This window comes from Hyperolius riggenbachi, chromosome 7 (assembly GCF_040937935.1).
Source record: "Hyperolius riggenbachi isolate aHypRig1 chromosome 7, aHypRig1.pri, whole genome shotgun sequence".
Lineage (NCBI taxonomy): Eukaryota > Metazoa > Chordata > Amphibia > Anura > Hyperoliidae > Hyperolius > Hyperolius riggenbachi.
Window position 1 is genome coordinate 312,313,655 of NC_090652.1, and position 21,040 is coordinate 312,334,694.

General features: G+C 48.0%; 1 protein-coding gene across 3 annotated transcripts in view; it reads left to right on the forward strand.

The window, feature by feature from the left end:
• Positions 1-21,040, forward strand: part of PTPN4 (protein tyrosine phosphatase non-receptor type 4) — a 191,919-nt gene that overhangs the window by 132,428 nt on the left and 38,451 nt on the right. For all 3 annotated transcript variants that reach the window (XM_068246137.1, XM_068246139.1, XM_068246138.1), the window contains exons 14-19: positions 4,503-4,637; positions 4,775-4,933; positions 8,589-8,736; positions 10,103-10,186; positions 10,575-10,631; positions 13,570-13,726. In XM_068246137.1, coding sequence (XP_068102238.1) covers positions 4,503-4,637; positions 4,775-4,933; positions 8,589-8,736; positions 10,103-10,186; positions 10,575-10,631; positions 13,570-13,726 — 740 coding nt within the window. The remainder of the gene's footprint in view (positions 1-4,502; positions 4,638-4,774; positions 4,934-8,588; positions 8,737-10,102; positions 10,187-10,574; positions 10,632-13,569; positions 13,727-21,040) is intronic.

Sequence of the window (21,040 nt, forward strand, 5' to 3'; positions counted from 1 at the left end):
AATATTAATGACACTACTTAGCATTGCTCTGATCAAATGTTAATATTGGCAGAACTCCGAGCAGATCTGCGAGAGTCCTTTATTCCCTGTTTATGGTGCGATTATGTTTGTAGTGTTTTGCTTATCGCTGCAGAACGCAGGCTGAAGACAGGAGACTGTTCAGTGCTTTCATTCTGACATGTTTCAGGCACTAGAGCTTTGGAGGTGGGCAGTACTGTAGCTATGGTAGTGTGTGGGGTGTGTGTATGGGGGGGGAGGGGTCGGGGGTCATGTTTTAAAGGGGAACTGAAGAGAGAGGTATATGGAGGCTGTCATGTTTATTTCCTTTTAGACAATACCAGTTGCCTGGCAGCCCTGCTGATCCTCTGCCTCTAATACTATTCGCCATAGCCCCTGAACAAGCATGCAGCAGATCAGGTGTTTCAGTGGTTCAGACTTATAAGTTTGATCTGACAAGACTAGCTGCATGCTTGTTTCTGGTTTTAATCCGATACTACTGCAGAGAAATAGACCAGCAGGGCTGCCAGGCAACTGGTATTGATTAAAAGGAAATAAACATGACAGCCTCCATATACCTCTCTCTTCAGTTCCCCTTTAAGTATGGCAGGGCTGAAAACATGTCGCACAGCCTCCAAATGGAATATGTATAGATTTATACTTTGTCATGTATAGTTTTGTGTATAATGTATTTTTGTTGGTCTAAATCGCTTTTAGCAAGTGTTTAGTTAAAGGACACGTGGGATAGGGATATAGAGGCTGACATATTAATTTCCTTTTAAGCAATACAGATTGCCTGGCTGTGTTGCTGATCCTCTAGCCTCTATTACTTTTAGCCATAGACCCTGAACAAGCATGCAGATCAGATGGATTATTTGCTGCTCCACGACGCCGACAGCTACCCTCACTGCTCTGTCCCACACCGCTGACAGCTACCCTCACTGCTCTGTCCCACGCCACTGACCGCTACCCTCGCTGCTCTGTCCCACGCAGCTGACAGCTACCCTCACTGCTCTGTCCCACGCCACTGACCGCTACCCTCGCTGCTCTGTCCCACGCAGCTGACAGCTACCCTCACTGCTCTGTACCACGCCGCTGACAGCTACCCTCACTGCTCTGTCAAATGCTGCTGACAGCTACCCTCGCTGCTCTGTCCCATGCTGCTGACAGCTACCCTCACTGCTCTGTCCCATGCTGCTGACAGCTACCCTCACTGCTCTGTCCCATGCTGCTGACAGCTACCCTCACTGCTCTGTCCCACACAGCCGACAGCTACCCTCACTGCTCTGTCCCACGCCGCTGACAGCTACCCTCGCTGCTCTGTCCCATGCTGCTGACAGCTACCCTCACTGCTCTGTCCCACGCCGCTGACAGCTACCCACACTGCTCTGTCCCACACCGCTGACAGCTACCCTCGCTGCTCTGTCCTACGCAGCTGACAGCTACCCTCACTGCTCTGTCCCATGCTGCTGACAGCTACCCTCACTGCTCTGTCCCATGCTGCTGACAGCTACCCTCACTGCTCTGTCCCACGCCGCTGACAGCTACCCACACTGCTCTGTCCCACACCGCTGACAGCTACCCTCACTGCTCTGTCCTACGCAGCTGACAGCTACCCTCACTGCTTTGTCCCACGCCGCTGACCGCTACCCTCACTGCTCTGTCCCACGCCGCTGACTGCTACCCTCACTGCTCTGTCCCACGCCGCTGACAGCTACCCTCACTGCTCTGTCCCACGCCGCTGACAGCTACCCTCACTGCTCTGTCCCACACCGCTGACAGCTACCCACACTGCTCTGTCCCACGCCGCTGACAGCTACCCTCACTGCTCTGTCCCACGCCGCTGACAGCTACCCTCACTGCTCTGTCCCACACCGCTGACAGCTACCCACACTGCTCTGTCCCACACCGCTGACAGCTACCCTCACTGCTCTGTCCCACGCCGCTGACCGCTACCCTCACTGCTCTGTCCCACGCCGCTGACAGCTACCCACACTGCTCTGTCCCACGCCGCTGACAGCTACTCTCCCTGCTCTGTCCCACGCCGCTGACAGCTACCCTCACTGCTCTGTCCCACGCCGCTGACAGCTACCCTTACTGCTCTGTCCCACGCCGCCGACAGCTACCCTCACTGCTCTGTCCCACGCCGCCGACAGCTACCCTCACTGCTCTGTCCCACGCCGCCGACAGCTACTCTCACTGCTCTGTCCCATGCCACTGACAGCTACCCACCCTGCTCTGTCCCACCCTACTCGCCAACAGTTTCCCTCACTGCTCTGTCCCACGCTGCTGACAGCCACCTTTACTTCTCTTCCCCATCCCACCGACCTCTTCCCTCACTGCTCTGTCCCATGTCACCGACAGTCCCCCTCACTGCTCCGTTCTGTATTTTTGTGAAATTGTGTATCCATCTAATTTATTATACTTGAATGTGTTCAGCAACATACCGTATCAATTAATCGTTAGCACCCGATTGGTGGTATTGTTTAATTACGTACGAGACCTGATGCCTGCAAAATCAGTAGTAGCTGAGAGAATGGGTGCCGTTTAGGTGAATGTTGGTCAAGCCAGATAGAGATATTTCAGGTCTTGTTTAGTTCATGTACTTTGTAGGTGTTTATTGAGAGCATTGTGTTGTGGTTTAAACCTTTTGCACAGTGCTGCATTTACTGTGATTTAAGCTTTAGAGTCTTTCCATGAAATCTGTGTGATAACAGCTTAGAAAGTGTCAGAGAGAGTTGTATCGGGGGGAGGTTGAACGTCACAGACACAGATTTGCTAAAAGTGACAAGTTTGCGGTCAGGGCTCAGGACTGGGGAATTTTCGGGGGCTGTTTGACTCAGAGGAGGTTTAGTTGCTGCATTTCCTTTGCGGGCCTTGTGTCTTATGGGCACACAATAACTACAGGAGGTTGTGGAGGGTGTTTTATCAGCTGCCTGGTCAGAATTGTGGACTCGAGTCGCTACACTGGACTCCTGCCCTTGTTTCATGCATTGCTTCTCTGCTAAATCTATATATAAAATCGGTTGTATGTGTGTATGTGCCGCAATCACCCAAACGCCTTCACCGATTTTAACAAAACTTGGTATACAGATCCCTTACTAGCTTTGATGATATGTTCTGGGGGTCTCGGGCCCCCCCTGCACACATGGGCGGAGCTACAAACACCCAATCAGATTTCACCCATTCATGTCAATGGAAAAAATGTAAAAGGCTGCCATTCTCACAGTAATCAAGTCAGAGTCCCCAAACTTGGCACAGTTGGTCACTTGGGAGCAGGGGTTAAAAAGTATGGGAAAGTGGGCGGAGCATAAAACAGCCAATCAAATTTCGGACATTCATTTTACATGGAAAAATTTAAACTGCAGCCATTCTTACACTGTTAATCGCAGGGTTCTCAAACTTGACACACTTGGTCACTGGGTGATTGGGATTAATATTCAGGAAAGTGGGTGGAGCCTACTACAGCCAATTAAAATTCACCTGTTGTTTTTCAAGGGTAATACTTAAACTGCTGCCATTTTTACACGGTTAATGGCAGAGGCCTCAAACCTGGTACAATCGGTCATTGGGTGACTGGGGTTAAAATTCAGGAAAGAGGGCGGAGCCACAAACATCCTATTAGAATTATTTGATTGATAAGCTGCTTCCATTCTCATATTATTGATACCAAGGACACCAGAGCTCATAAACTTGGACAAGGACTGACTGTCAAGGTTAAAAAAGTAGGCAGACCTACAACCAAATTTTTTTTAATGGGAAAATATAAACTGCAGCCATTCTTACACTGTTAATGGCAGGGTTCTCAAACTTTGCACGCTTGGTCACTGGGTGACTGGGATTAATATTCAAGACAGTGGGAGGAGACTACAACAGCCAATCAAAATGTACCTATTGATTTCCAAGGGGAATATTTACATTGCTTCCATTCCTACACTATTAATGGCAGATGCCTTAAACCTGCTACGATCATTGGGTGACTGGGGTTCAGATTCTTTAAAGAGGGCGGAGACACAAACAGTCAATCAAATGTATTTGATTGATTTCAATAAGAAAATGTAAACTGCTTCCACTCTCAAATTTTTGATGTCAAGGACCCCAAAGTTCACAAATTTGGACACTGACTGAATGTGTGCCGAGGTTAGAGAAAGTGGCCAGACCCAACAACAACTAAATGCATACCCGAGCAATGCCGGGTCATCAGCTAGTAAATATATAATGACCATAGTGAGTGACTGTGGTGAGGACATTAGAGTGTAAGCTCCTCTTCTGCAGAGACTGATGGGAATGGATCAGTGATCTCTGTACAGCGCTGTGGAATATGTCAGAGCTATATAAATGTATAATAATAATAGTGTGTGACTGTGGTGAGGACATTAGAGAGTAAGCTCCTCTGGTGCAGAGACTGATGGGAATGGATCAGTGATCTCTGTACAGCGCTGTGGAATATGTCAGAGCTATATAAATTAATCATAATGTTATTATTACGTTCTCCTTTCTACCAGATCACCCAGTAAACCTCTGAGCAGGAAGCTGCTAAGCGACATGGAGTGGGAGGTAGTGAGCCGAAATTCTTTGTCCACTGACAGACTGGAGACCCAGAGCCTCCCGTCCAGATCGCCACCCGGAACGCCCAATCAGTGAGTGCTATCCTCCTCCTTATTGATGAACTTAGGGCAGCCTAACAAATGCTTATTCTCCCAGAAGAGACTTGTCCAGAATTACTAACATGCGACTTTACTTGCATTCTGTCTAACGCCATCCGCCTCTCCCACAGCCGACACCAGACGTTCAGCCAGGAGGGAACGCGGCTCCGCCCCTCCTCCGTAGGGCACCTGGCAGACCACGTCATTCGCGCGACTCCGGGGACAGTGTTCGCCAACCACAGATCTCCGTCCTCAACGCAGGCCAACAGCATCATTCTGGACTCCACCCAGTAAGTGGCCCTCACTCTGATGTGGACTTCAAGAGTAACTGTCACGAAAATCTTAAAATTGAAAAGCCATATAAATAAGACGTACGTTTCTCCAAGAGTAAAATGAGCCATAAATGACTTTTCTGCTATGTTGCTGTCACTTACAGTAGGTAGTAGAGATCTGACACTACCATTTTGGGCTAGTCCATCTCATCATGGGGGATTCTCGGCAAGGCCTTTATTCTTTATAAAGACATTCCCTGAAAAAGATTTATACAGTGATGCTGGCCAGCCTCCCTGCTTACTGTAAATTATTTTGGCAGTTGGACGGAGTAACTGCCATTCACTAAGTGCTGTTAACAAGAAAGAAAACCCTGAGAACCCCCCCCTATGAGAAGATGGGCTAGTCCAAAATCTGTCGGTAATGTCAGATTTCTACTACTTACGGTACGTGACGGCAACGTAGGAGAGAAGTAATTTATGGCTCATTTTACTCTGGGAGAAATGTACTTCTTATTTATATGTGTTTTAAATTTTAAGATTTTCGTGACAGTTCCTCTTTAAATAAAGGCATGTGAAAGTTCAGCCAAAATGTACTACCAATTCTTAGTTTTGCAAAAAGCAAGTGCCTGCTCCTTTACCTAACCTAGGCTGGAGAAGGAGGAAGTGTCTGCTCCTTTACCTAACCTAGGCTGGAGAAGGAGGAAGTGTCTGCTCCTTTACCTAACCTAGGCTGGAGAAGGAGGAAGTGTCTGCTCCTTTACCTAACCTAGGCTGGAGAAGGAGGAAGTGTCTGCTCCTTTACCTAACCTAGGCTGGAGAAGGAGGAAGTGTCTGCTCCTTTACCTAACCTAGGCTGGAGAAGGAGGAAGTGTCTGCTCCTTTACCTAACCTAGGCTGGAGAAGGAGGAAGTGTCTGCTCCTTTACCTAACCTAGGCTGGAGAAGGAGGAAGTGCCTGCTCCTTTGCCTAACCTAGGCTGGAGAAGGAGGAAGTGTCTGCTCCTTTACCTAACCTAGGCTGGAGATGGAAGAAGTGCTTCATTTTCAAAATGTGGATTTGGAAGGGGCGGTGCTCTGCTAGAAGGCTGGGGTCACATGACCTTCCAAGAAGGCAGCTATGAAGCACTTCCTCTTTCCCAAGCCTAGGCAAGACTGACAAGCAAGGGACTTCCTGTCTAGCATTTTTTGAAGCGAATGTTTAATAAAGTTGGCTTTTTTCCTCCATCTCTCTTGAAGAACTTTGGTGAGATTTTTAAATGTGGGTGGAGAGAAGTAGCTATACTCACCTCCCTCACAGGTTCCCCCGTGACTAACAGGTCCCTGGTATCTTCATGCGATGCTCCCATCCACGCCGGTGCCATTTTAATATAGAATAAATAGACCAGTGGGTTGAAGAAGAGGTTGCAGTGATATTATATAGGAAGATTTCCTGAACATTGATTCCTGCAGGCATCATTTGGAGGGAATATAGAAGCCAAAATGGTCTTGTACCGCCTACAGCTGATACAGAATACTGCTGCCAGACTGCTAACCAACCAACCCCGTCACTGCCACATAACGCCAGTCCTGCACTCCCTTCACTGGCTACCTATAGAATGGAGGGTCCTATTCAAGATCGGCCTACTGACATTTCAATCCCTGAATAATCTAGGCCCTGGATACATGAAAGATATGTTACAGCTGCGTAGCAATCCCTGCAATCTCAGATCCACAGGTTCTAATAATCTAGTCATACCCAGTGTCCACTTGGAAACTTTTGGTCCCAGAGCCTTCTGTCATGCTGCCCCTACGTTTTGGAACTCCTTACCTCAGCAGATCAGGACAGCTCCATCCCTGGACGTGTTTAAATCCAGACTGAAAACCCACCTGTTCAGTTTGGCATTTGCAGAAATATAACTTTTGTTGTGTGAATACTTCATCCTACTACCAATTACTGAATCTGAGAGAGCCTAAGCGCTTTGAGTCCTATGGGAGAAAAGCGCTATAAAGATTTTATTGTATGGAGGAAATAGGAATGTTTTTCAGCTTTCGATGAGGGAGGGAAGACTTGGAGATTGAAACATAATTGAAGTTTTAATTGTCCTGTTTTGGAAATCTTCCCCATACCTCTTAACCTTTTAAGATAAGAAAGATGGACCCTTTAAGACACACCCCCTGCCACACCTGTAACCACACCCCCACCCCTTGCCATGCATATCACAGAGAATTAAGAATCAAAAGATGGGGTTTTATCATTAAGACCACGCTGGTCCTCGTTATCATCATTAGTTTTCCATCATTTGAAAACGATGTCAGTCATGGTCACGTTGCCCGCGGCGTACTGCGCAGGCGCAGAACTACTGTACCTGCGCAGTGTGCCGCGGGCAACGTCACCATGATTGACAGCGGCGCTCCGCGCACCCGCATTAAGGACAACCTCGGGTTCGTCCTGAATACCGTGCACGGAGACCGGGACAGTGGCAGGGAGCGGAGGTGACAGCATGGGACAGTCGGCTGCAAGGGGTTGGAAAAAGCCCCAGGTGAGGAAAGCTCATTTATTTTTTCCCTAATAACTCCTTCAATATTCCTGACAATATTGTCATTTCAGCTGTCTCACTATTAATACAGCAATAACTTTTGTGTTACTTATGTCATCAAAGTGTAACATTTTTTGGGGACAATCTAGGCTTTCTGTGGGTAATTTTTACGCAAGATATTTTGTTAATTTGATAGAGATTTTACAGGGGCATCAATAGGCGTAAATGCAGAAAATACAATTTTTTTTTATTTTTAACTCTTTCTTATATTAACATAAGTGCCACTATTATAAAACACCTCATAATATATTTTCAGGAGAGGTTGCCCATAAGGATTATCCGGCGACTACGGGAAAAAAAATTGTGCCTGTGGTGAAAGCAACCCTGAGTGTTGGTGGGCACGCCTTGCAGCAGAGCGGGTTATGTTTTCTATATCCAGTATTTCTTGCTACGTGCTGCTCTACATCTTCTCGACACTTTTGGTTTCACAACTGGAAGATTCCTGAGAAGGCAGAAGTGTCAGAAAGATGGAGAACAGTGTGCAGCGCATTGATCAGAGGTGGCAAAACCGATAAGTTAATCCTCTCTGCTGCATCCTGCGCCCACCAAGTCACAGGATCAGTTTCACCGCAGGCCTGTTCATAATTTCATCCCTGGCTCCCACTGCTGTTTGACTTTCCAACTACACAGACAAAACACTGGTTTATTAATAAAGGGAACACAGGCAGATTCTAAATGTGCCCACTAATGATCCAATTTAACCGAACAATTGACCTTTTGATCTGATAATTGCAATCTGATGGAAATGATCTGAATATATCGATTGGGCCGATAAATAGAATAAATAATAACCTATCCAATTATTTCAGATAGAATCAATCCAAAAAAAAGGATTGGTAATCTAATTGATGAGCCGATCGTTTTTTGTTGATTGGTACCACCAACAGTATCCAGTCTGATCCAATTTGTCCGATTTCCCCTCTTCTTATTCCCCCACCCCATTGGGCTGTGAAACCACAGCTTCACTACAGGCGGTCTTTTAGTGGGTAGGAGTGAAGCTTCTTGTCACATGACTCTGCCCTGAACCAGCTCTCCTTCTCGGTCAGAGCGTGTCTTGTTTTTCCAGAATCCTCTGACTGTGTTTTCTTCCCCTCCCAGATCTCCAGACAGCTCACTGGAAGGCCCGCCCCCCGCGCTGCCGCCAAAACAATCCAAGAAAAACAGCCAAATCTACCACTCCCAGCCGGACCTGGACAACCACATCAGCGAAGGCTTGCAGCAGCTCTGGTCGCCGGAGAAGAACACGGTGAGTCCTCTGACAGCTTCACGTTTCATATCCACGTCCCACAACTGCCACAGAGCCCACGCTCCCACGTATAGCACTGACATCTTCTGCAGCGCTTTACAGAGTACATAGTCATGTCACTGACTGTCCTCAGAGGAGCTCACACTCTAATCCTACCATAGTCATAGTCTAATGTCCTACCATATTATTATTATGTATTTATATAGCACTGACATCTTCTGCAGCACATTACAGAGTACATAGTCATGTTACTGACTGTCCTCAGAGGAGCTCACACTCTAATCCTACCATAGTCATAGTCTAATGTCCTACCATATTATTATTATGTATTTATATAGCACTGACATCCCCTGCAGCACATTACAGAGTACATAGTCATGTCACTGACTGTCCTCAGAGGAGCTCACACTCCAATCCTACCATAGTCATAGTCTAATGTCCTACCATATTATTATTATGTATTTATATAGCACTGACATCTTCTGCAGCACTTTACAGAGTACATAGTCATGTCACTGACTGTCCTCAGAGGAGCTCACACTCTAATCCTACCATAGTCATAGTCTAATGTCCTACCATATTATTATTATGTATTTATATAGCACTGACATCTTCTGCAGCACATTACAGAGTACATAGTCATGTCACTGACTGTCCTCAGAGGAGCTCACAATCTAATCCTACCATAGTCATAGTCTAATGTCCAACCATATTATTATTATGTATTTATATAGCACTGACATCTCCTGCAGCACATTACAGAGTACATAGTCATGTCACTGACTGTCCTCAGAGGAGCTCACACTCTAATCCTGCCATAGTCATAGTCTAATGTCCTACCATATTATTATTATGTATTTATATAGCACTGACATCTCCTGCAGCACATTACAGAGTACATAGTCATGTCACTGACTGTCCTCAGAGGAGCTCACACTCTAATCCTACCATAGTCATAGTCCAATGTCCTACCATAATATTATTATGTATTTATATAGCACTGACATCTCCTGCAGCACATTACAGAGTACATAGTCATGTCACTGACTGTCCTCAGAGGAGCTCACAATCTAATCCTACCATAGTCATAGTCTGCTGTCCTACCATATTATTATTATGTATTTATATAGCAGTGACATCTCCTGCAGCACATTACAGAGTACATAGTCATGTCACTGACTGTTCTCGCAAGCATCTAGTGAGCAATTTTGTACTGAGCTCCTCTATTAGTGCAGTGAACACATGCATTAGCTTTTTGTGTTGTTGACCCCATGAGCTGTTGTGTGCAGCTTAGCAGCGCTCTGCAGGAGGACTGATGTCACTTCCGGGTGTGACAGGAAATGACCCGTGTGTTTGTATTCTGCAGCCCAACGGTCTCGTTCCCCACGACAACCTCGTGCTGATCAAAATGAGGCCAGACGAAAATGGACGCTTTGGATTCAATGTGAAGGTGAGAGGCATTAGAGGACGGAACCTAATTGTGCAATGCTTTGATAGGAAAACGCAGAGCGCCTGACCTGCAGAGTTACCCCTCCTATAGGAGGACTGCAGAGCGCCTGACCTGCAGAGTTACCCCTCCTATAGGAAGACTGCAGAGCGCCTGACCTGCAGAGTTACCCCTCCTATAGGAAGACTGCAGAGCGCCTGACCTGCAGAGTTACCCCTCCTATAGGAAGACCGCAGAGTCCTCACCTGCAGTCCATTGAGTAAAAACTTTTTTCTTTGCATTTTGTCTAGAAAGTTTATGGAGTGTCTATTTGCAGCGCTTGTTAATTGGTAGAATCTTGCCCTATGTTGCTCTAGACTTGACATTTGTGCTGACTTGTTTCCATATATAGGGAGGATATGATCAGAAGATGCCAGTCATAGTGTCTCGGGTGGCCCCAGGGACATCGGTAGGTGCCTGTGTTCTTTACTGTCCCCTTTATCATTTCACAGTAGAGGCATTATGTTATATGAATCTTGAATAAAAACTAGGATTACTGTACATACTGGAGGTAGCAGAGATCAGCACACACTGCAGCTAGTTTACTATCAGTACAGGCACAGAGTAACAGCTTATACAGTACATACTGGAGGTAGTAGAGATCAGCACACACTGCAGCTAGTTTACTATCAGTACAGGCACAGAGTAACAGCTTATACAGTACATACTGGAGGCAGCAGAGATCAGCACAAGCTGCAGCTAGTTTACTATCAGTACAGACACAGAATAACAGTTTATTCTGTACATAGTGGAGGCAGCAGAGATCAGCGCACACTGCAGCTAGTTTACGATCAGTACAGGCACAGAGTGACCGCTTATACTGTAGATACTGGAGGCAGCAGAGATCAGCACATGTTGCAGCTAGTTTACGATCAGTACAGGCACAGAGTAACAGCTTATACTGTACATACTGGAGGCAGTATAGATCAGCACATGCTGCAGCTAGTTTACTATCAGTACAGGCACAGAGTAACAGCTTATACTGTACATACTGGAGACAGCAGAGATCAGCATACACTGCAGCTAGTTTACTATCAGTACAGGCATAGAGTAACAGCTTATACTGTACATACTGGAGTTAGCAGAGATCCGCACACACTGCAGCTAGTTTACTATCAGTACAGAAACAGAGTAACAGCTTATACTGTACATACTGGAGGTAGCAAAGATCAGCACACACTGCAGCCAGTTTACCATCTGTACAGACGCAGACTGATTATACTGTACATACTGGAGGCAGCAGAGATCAGCACACACTGCAGTTAGTTTAATATCAGTATAGGCACAGAGTAACAGCTTATATTGTACATACTGGAGGCAGCAGAGAGCAGCGCACACTGCAACCAGTTTACTATCCATACAGATGCAGACTGATTATACTGTACATACTGGAGGCAGCAGAGATCAGCACACACTGCATCTAGTTTACTATCAGTACAGGCACAGAGTAACAGCTTATACTGTACATACTGGAGGTAGCAGAGAGAGAGATTAGCACATACTGCAGCTAGTTTAATATCAGTACAGGCACAGAGTAACTGCTTATACTGTACATACTGGAGGCAGCAGAGATCAGCACACACTGCAGCTAGTTTACTATCAGTACAGGCGCAGAATAACAGCTTATACTGTACATACTGGAGGCAGCAGAGATCAGCACACACTGCAGCTAGTTTACTATCAGTACAGGCACAGAGTGACAGCTTATACTGTACATACTGGAGACAGCAGAGATCAGCACACACTGCAGCTAGTTTACGATCAGTACAGGGACAGAGTAACAGCTTATACAGTTCATACTGGAGGCAGCAGAGATCAGCACAAGCTGCAGCTAGTTTACTATCAGTACAGACACAGAGTAACCGTTTATTCTGTACATAGTGGAGGCAGCAGAGATCAGCACACACTGCAGCTAGTTTACGATCAGTACAGGCACAGAGTGACAGCTTATACTGTACATACTGAAGGCAGCAGAGATCAGCACATGTTGCAGCTAGTTTACGATCAGTACAGGTACAGAGTAACAGCTTATACTGTACATACTGGAGGCAGCAGAGATCAGCGCATACTGCAGCTAGTTTACTATCAGTACAGGCACAGAGTAACAGCTTATACTGTACATACTGGAGGCAGCAGAGATCAGCACACACTGCAGCTAGTTTACTATCAGTACAGGCACAGAGTAACAGCTTATACTGTACATACTGGAGGCAGCAGAGATCAGCACATACTGCAGCTAGTTTAGTATCAGTACAGGCACAGAGTGGCAGCTTATACTGTACATTAGGGACGGTCGGAAATGCCAATTTCCGATTCCGCGGTAAATCCGCATTCCGCCATTGCCAAATACCGATTCCGCTTTCCGCTACCAATTTCCGCATTCCAATGCGGAATTTCTGCCGGAAATCGCGGAGATTCCGCCCGACTTGAACATCGATTTTCTCAAAAACTATAAGGTCTGTTTGAAAACTTTTTTTTGCATCTAAGACTTACGGGGGCTTTGCTATTAACCGCTAAAGTCGGCGGATTTTTACTGTAATGTAAATGCAGAAAATAGGCAGACGCGGATTTTCTGCATTTTACATTACAGTAAAAATCCGCCGACTTTAGCGGTTAATAGCAAAGCCCCCGTAAGGCCTAGAAACACCAAATTTTCAGGGTTTATTAAGCAGAATCTCCTGAACAAGATGCAAAAAAAAAGACCTTATAGTTTTTGAGAAAATCGATGTTAAAGTCGCTATTTCCGGCAGAAATCCGCCTAACGCACTTGCATTACCGATTTCCGCATTCCGATGCGGAAATGCAATTTCCGATCGGAATTAGAATCCGAATGAGCATCCCTACTGTACATACTGGAGACAGCAGAGATCAGCATACACTGCAGCTAGTTTACGATCAGTACAGGGACAGAGTAACAGCTTATACAGTGCATATTGGAGGCAGCAGAGATCAGCACAAGCTGCAGCTAGTTTACTATCAGTACAGGGGCAGAGTAACTGCTTATACTGTACATACTGGAGGTAGCAGAGATCAGCACACACACTGCAGCTAGTTTACGATCAGTACAGGTACAGAGTAACAGCGTATACTGTACATACTGGAGGCAGTATAGATCATTACACACTGCAGATAGTTTACGATCAGTACAGGGGCAGAGTAACTGCTTATACTGTACATACTGGAGGTAGCAGAGATCAGCACACACACTGCAGCTAGTTTACTATCAGTACAGGCACAGAGTAACCGCTTATACTGTACATGCTGGAGGCAGCAGAGATCAGCACACGCTGCAGCTAGATTCTGTGTGTTTTCTGCCTCTGAAGAGTGTCTGGTGTCTCCCCCTACAGGCTGATCTGTGCGTCCCACGTCTGAATGAAGGGGATCAGGTTGTGCTGATCAATGGGCGGGACATCTCTGAACACACACATGACCAGGTTGTCATGTTTATCAAGGCGAGCTGCGAGAGGCATTCCGGGGAACTGGTTCTGCTGGTCCGACCCAACGGTGAGCGCAAATCCCCCCCTCTGAGACTTGCTGCAAAGTTCTTCAATAATAATTCTAACATGTTTTTATAATGCTTTTCTCCATGACGCTCAAAGCGCTTGTGAGCTGCATCCACTAGGGGGTGCTCAATAGGTCACATTGCATTGGGGTTTCTTGCCCACAAAGTCCTTACTGAATAGATACTAGCTCCAGCCAGCATTTGGTTTCCTACACTAGTTGTACTCTATTCTTAACATAGGGGTGATTTTAGGCATTAAGGGCTTACGTTTGGAAGGAGGAAAGCTAATGAATAAAATTGTTTGGTTTTTTTTTGCTAATTATTTACTTATAAATGATTTAGTCAGTGTTTGATTGTAAAATCTTTCCTCTCCCCGGTTTACATTCTGAAATTTATCACATGGTGGCGACATCTTTAGTCCTGTCAGGTGCAGCTCTGCGGATTGTTACTGAGAGTACCTGAATCCAGAACGAAATATGCCTGGTGTCCCAGAATGCTCTGATAGGAGAATTCTGCATAGCTTAACAGCCTAGGCTAAAAATCACTGGGAGGCTATGGCTACATACCAATATATAGATATAGGAAGTGAGGGGTAATTTTAAGCTTTGGTAAAGGGCATTCGAGAGAAGGGCAGATGTGTAAGGGATAGCCTATCAATGGGGACAATCGCTGGTGGCCACACACCATTCAATTATTTACATTTTTTTAAAATTCAAGAATCTTAATCCATTTTTCTGATTGATTGTATTATTTAACCACTTCACCTACAAGTTTTTTTCCCCTTAAAGGGAACCAGAGACGAAGCACCCTTGTGTATTTTACCATATATATCAGTAAGAACATTAGAGAAAACACCTACCCTGCTCTCTGTTTCATCCTCACTGCTAAAAGTGTCTGTTACCAGCTGTGATAAGAATCCCGGACTGAAAATTCAGTCTGGCTTTGCAGGTGTAATGATCTGCTCAGCTGCCTGTGCAGGCAGGCAGCTTTTTGACCATTGTTCAGGTCTGCATTCTGCAGGTCTCTGGAAGAGAGACCTTTTGTCAGTTTTTCAGCTTGCTGTTGCTGAGGAATTTGCATATGTTTGTCATGCAGATTGCCTAGCCACATCCCCTGTGGGCTTGCTTTATAAAGAGCTATGTTTCCCACAGTAAGTTGCTGGTCATAAGGAGTCTTCCTGTGAAACACTCTGGAGAGTGTCAGCCTTGCTCAGTGTTTGAAAGATTAGCTTAAGAGTAATTCCTGGGACTGCACTTAGGCAGGTTTCCCTAGTGCAGTTAGGATTGTATATCTGTTTTGTTTGTCTGTTGCGATTGTCCTGTCCCTGCGGTGGTCGACAGGAAGTCATTCTGATCTTTGTTCTTGGAGTATAGCTGGTGCAGCGGTTGCTACCAGCTATCTCCTCTATCTGTCTTGCCTGGATCGCACTCGCCTAGCGCTAGTGCTGTGCATCCGTCTGATCTCCATCTCTCTGTCTCCCTGGATCGCACTGGCCTCTTTTCGCTAGTGCTGTGGATCCTGTCTCTCGCTTGTTCCTGCTTTCGTGTGTCTGTCTTGTCCGCTACGAACGCTTGCTGGAGGCTCGGTGAGGTAATCGTTAAGCAAGCGCTCGCGTCCTCTGTTTCATGTTTGTTTGTCGGTGGTTAGTTGGGCGTGCTTGTCTCTATTGTGCTTATCACGTGGAGACCGCGCAGGAACGCGTGCACTGTTGCGAATGAGTGCGGTGTTCGCGTTCAGTTAGCGTTTGTTATTTTCCTTATCTCCTCATTGTATGATTTGCTGTGCCTTTGCTACTCTCGTGCTCCGCCTTGCTGTAGCCTTGTGTCACGTCTGGCGATCGCACCTCTCACGATCGCGTTCCTACTTCATATCTGCTGTGGTGTGTGCACTGTCGCGGGTTGGCAACTAGTTTCGTGTGCACACACACACAATCTGTCTCTGTGCTCACTCTCAATCGCTTCTCTTGCGATTGCGTTTCTTCCGTTCGTACAATTCCTGTCTGGCGTTTGTGGTGGGGCAGAGGAGCTGTTCCTCTGCACTCCACAGCTCCACCTGCCGACAGGAATTTCCCTCTGCAGGTGCATTGCACCTTCTGCTGGGTTCCTGCAAATTACACGCTTGTGGAGGATTTCCGCAGTGTCAACGCACGTCTGGTGCGCTGATCACGGAGTGAATTCCACAATCGTTACAGCAGGGAATAATTATAGCTGAGTCATTATAGCAGAGCCACAAGGGGGCAGGCTTGGGCTTGAAAAGACACCAGAGAAGACAGACTCAGCTATAATCTTTCCGTAGCAAAGCCAGACTGAATGCTCAGTCGGGGATTCTTATCAGAGGCGATAACAGTCAGATTAAACAGAGAACAATGAAACAAAGAGCAGATTAGGTGTTTACTGTGATGTTCCCACTGATTTATAAGGTAAAATACAAGACGGTGCTTCATCTCTGGTTCACTTTAAACACCAGAGCAATAGCGCTCCTTTCATTCGTTCGCCTATAACTTTACTACTTATCACAACAAATATATCCATATCTTGTTTTTTCGCCTCCAATTAGGCTTTCTTTGGCTGGCATTTTTTGCTAAACATTTATTTATTCTAACTGCATCTTAATGGCAATAAGAAAAAAACTTGGAAAAAAATCATTATTTCTCAGTTTTCGACCAATATAGTTTTAAAATAACACATGCTACCGTAACTAAATCCCACACATTTTGTTTGCCCATTTGTCCCGGTTATTGCAATGTTTAAAATATTTCCCTAGTACAATGTATGGCACGAATATGTATTTGGAAATACGGGTTCATTTTTTCAATTTTGCGTCCATCACTAAACTACAAGTCCGTGATTTAAAAAAATAACAGTAATATACCCTCTTGACATACTGTTCCCTAAATCCTAAGGTAACTATGTTTTTTTTTGTAATACAAAAAAAAAAAAAAACCTTGGTACTATGGGAGAGTGTGGGAGGGAAATAGTTAATTTTAAATGTAAATGTATGACTTTTTATTTAAAAAAATTTTTGTGTAGGCTGAATTTTACTACTGATTTTAAGGTGTGTGGCTACCTTAAAGAATAATTGAAGTGAGAAGTATATGGAGGTTCCCAATATGTATTTCCTGTTAAACAATACCAGTTGCGTGGCAGTCCTTGTGATCTCTCTGGCTGCAGTAGTGTCTGAATCACGCACCTGAAACAAGCATGCAGCTAAGCCAGTCAAACTTCAGTCAGAGCACCTGATCTGCTGCATGCTTGTTCAGGGGCTATGGCTAAAAATATTAGAGGCAGAGGATCAGCAGGACAGCCGGGCAATCTGCATTGTTTAACCACCTAACGCCGATTGGCGGCCTCAAGGTGGCTCCCCAGAACCGCCTAATGCCGTTTGCCGTGAAGTCCTGGGGGAGTGTATTGCAGGTTATCACGCGCGGAGATGCGCACGCATCCCCACTTGAGTAACAGAGCAGAGCGATCATTGCCGGCAGACAGTTAGATCGCCAAACCGCCCATTATTTGCTTTGTACAGCGCTGCGATCTCCTGCAGCGCTGTACGAGGACAGCTCTGTCACTGAGCTGTCCCCTCTGTCACTGAGCTGTCCCCTCTGTCACTGAGCTGTCCCCTCCATTGGCCCAAAAGTTGCTTGCCTCTCATAGGCTGATGCCTATGAGAGCCGATCACACTGATTGGCTGTCTGGGGGGAGGGAGGGATGCTGGGTAGGAAGCATTAAAGATAAAGAAGATTTTTAATTAAAAAAAAATTATAATAAAACTATTTAAAAAAAAAAGTCTCAGCTGCAATCAGATGCCACTAACAGAAAACTCTGTTGGTGGCAGGAAAAGGGTGGAAAATTCATTTGTGTGCTGAGTTGTACGGCCCTGCAGCGAGGTCTTAGAGCTGCAGTGGTCTGAATTGTAAAACATAGCCTGGTCACTGGGGGGGGGGGGGGGGGGGGGGGAAGGGTAAAGCCTACGGTCCTCAACTGGTTAAAGGGAGATGCATATGGCAGCCTCCTTATGCCTCTCACTTCAGTTGTCCTTAAAAGGAGTTATCAGGTAAAAAGAAAAAAAAAAAAAAAAGGTTCACTTACCTGGGGCTTCTACCAGCCCCCTGCAGCCATCCTGTGCCCTCGCAGTCACTCACTGCTGCTCTGGTCCCCCGCTGGCAGCTAGTTCTGCTTCTACCAGCCCCATGCAGCCATCCTGTGCCCTCGTAGTCACTCACTGCTGCTCCAGTCCCCCGCCACCAGCTAGTTCTGCTTCTACCAGCCCCCTGCAGCCATCCTGTGCCCTCGCAGTCACTCACTGCTGCTCCAGTCCCCCGCCACCAGCTAGTTCTGCTTCTACCAGCCCCATACAGCCATCCTGTGCCCTCCTAGTCACTCACTGCTGCTCCAGTCCCCCGCCGCCAGCTAGTTCTGCTTCTACCAGCCCCATGCAGCTATCCTGTGCCCTCGCAGTCACTCACTGCTGCTCCAGTCCCCCGCCACCAGCTAGTTCTGCTTCTACCAGCCCCATGCAGCCATCCTGTGCCCTCGCAGTCACTCACTGCTGCTCCAGTCCCCCGCCACCAGCTAGTTCTGCTTCTACCAGCCCCATGCAGCCATCCTGTGCCCTCGTAGTCACTCACTGCTGCTCCAGTCCCCCGCTGCCAGCTAGTTCTGCTTCTACCAGCCCCATGCAGCCATCCTGTGCCCTCATAGTCACTCACTGCTGCTCCAGTCCCCCGCCGCCAGCTAGTTCTGCTTCTACCAGCCCCATGCAGCTATCCTGTGCCCTCGCAGTCACTCACTGCTGCTCCAGTCCCCCGCCACCAGCTAGTTCTGCTTCTACCAGCCCCATGCAGCCATCCTGTGCCCTCGCAGTCACTCACTGCTGCTCCAGTCCCCCGCCACCAGCTAGTTCTGCTTCTACCAGCCCCATGCAGCCATCCTGTGCCCTCGTAGTCACTCACTGCTGCTCCAGTCCCCCGCTGCCAGCTAGTTCTGCTTCTACCAGCCCCATGCAGCCATCCTGTGCCCTCATAGTCACTCACTGCTGCTCCAGTCCCCCGCCGCCAGCTAGTTCTGCTTCTACCAGCCCCATGCAGCCATCCTGTGCCCTCGTAGTCACTCACTGCTGCTCCAGTCCCCCGCCGCCAGCTAGTTCTGCTTCTACCAGCCCCATGCAGCCATCCTGTGCCCTCGTAGTCACTCACTGCTGCTCCAGTCCCCGCCACCAGCTAGTTCTGCTTCTACCAGCCCCATGCAGCCATCCTGTGCCCTCGTAGTCACTGCTGCTCCAGTCCCCCGCCACCAGCTAGTTCTGCTTCTACCAGCCCCATGCAGCCATCCTGTGCCCTTGTAGTCACTCACTGCTGCTCCAGTCCCCGCCACCAGCTAGTTCTGCTTCTACCAGCCCCATGCAGCCATCCTGTGTACTCGTAGTCACTCACTGCTGCTCCAGTCCCCCGCCACCAGCTAGTTCTGCTTCTACCAGCCCCATGCAGCCATCCTGTGCCCTCGTAGTCACTCACTGCTGCTCCAGTCCCCGCCACCAGCTAGTTCTGCTTCTACCAGCCCCATGCAGCCATCCTGTGCCCTCGTAGCCACTCACTGCTGCTCCAGTCCCCCGCCGCCAGCTAGTTCTGCTTCTACCAGCCCCATGCAGCCATCCTGTGCCCTCGTAGTCACTCACTGCTGCTCCAGTCCCCGCCACCAGCTAGTTCTGCTTCTACCAGCCCCATGCAGCCATCCTGTGCCCTCGTAGTCACTCACTGCTGCTCCAGTCCCCGCCACCAGCTAGTTCTGCTTCTACCAGCCCCATGCAGCCATCCTGTGCCCTCGTAGTCACTCACTGCTGCTCCAGTCCCCCACCCCCAGCTAGTTCTACTTCTACCAGCCCCATGCAGCCATCCTGTGCCCTCGTAGTCACTCACTGCTGCTCCAGTCCCCCGCCGCCAGCTAGTTCTGCTTCTACCAGCTCCATGCAGCCATCCTGTGCCCTCGTAGTCACTCCCTGCTGCTCTGGTCCCCCGCCGCCAGCTAGTTCTGCTTCTACCAGCCCCATGCAGCCATCCTGTGCCCTCGTAGTCACTCACTGCTGCTCCAGTCCCCCGCCGCCAGCTAGTTCTGCTTCTACCAGCCCCATGCAGCCATCCTGTGCCCTCGTAGTCGCTCACTGCTGCTCCAGTCCCCGCCACCAGCTAGTTCTGCTTCTACCAGCCCCATGCAGCCATCCTGTGCCCTCGTAGTCACTCACTGCTGCTCCAGTCCCCCGCCGCCAGCTAGTTCTGCTTCTACCAGCCCCATGCAGCCATCCTGTGCCCTCGTAGTCACTCACTTCTGCTCCAGTCCCCTGCCACCAGCTAGTTCTGCTTCTACCAGCCCCATGCAGCCATCCTGTGCCCTCGTAGTCACTCACTGCTGCTCCAGTCCCCCGCCGCCAGCTAGTTTCGTTTTTGCCGACCTTGGGGTCAGCGGTCCGCCACACGTGCATTTGCACGCATTCCCGCTGGTGCATGAAGCTATCGCGGATATTAACACATACATTTTTACCAGGGGCGTAGCAATAGGGGTTGCAGAGATTGCGACCACATCAGGGCCCTTAGGCCAGAGGGGTCCCGAAGGGCCCTCCCTCAACTGCACTATTAGCTCTCTATTGGTCCTGTGCTCATAATAATCACTTCTATAAATACTTTCAATAGTGGTAATCATTAACAAGCTGTTCCCCATCCCCTTCTTGCACCTCTGACACTGTAGTTGCCATTGGCAGGTTTTGGTGCGCCGTATCAATTGTTATGTATAGAGTGCTTGGGGGGCCCCATTGTAAAGCTTGCATCGGGGCCCACAGCTTCTTAGCTACGGCACTGATTTTTACGTATTAGTTGTGCAAATCATAAAAATGTACGCGTTGCACCACTAACGTGTAAAAATGTATGTGTTAAGGTTCCTGCACCAGGGGGAATGCGTAAAAATGTACGCAATGCGGCCCGCCGACCCCAAGGTCGGCAAAAACTAAACTAGCTAGCGTCGGGGGACTGGAGCAGCAGTGAGTGACTGCGAGGGCACAGGATGGCTGCAGGGGGCTGGTAGAAGCAGAACTAGCTGGCGGCAGGGGACTGGAGCAGCAGTGAGTGACTACGAGGGCACAGGATGGCTGCATGGAGCTGGTAGAAGCAGAACTAGCTGCCAGCGGGGGACTGGAGCAGCAGTGAGTGACTACGAGGGCACAGGATGGCTGCAGGGGGCTGGTAGAAGCAGAACTAGCTGGTGGCGGGGGACTGGAGCAGCAGTGAGTGACTACGAGGGCACAGGATGGCTGCATGGGGCTGGTAGAAGCAG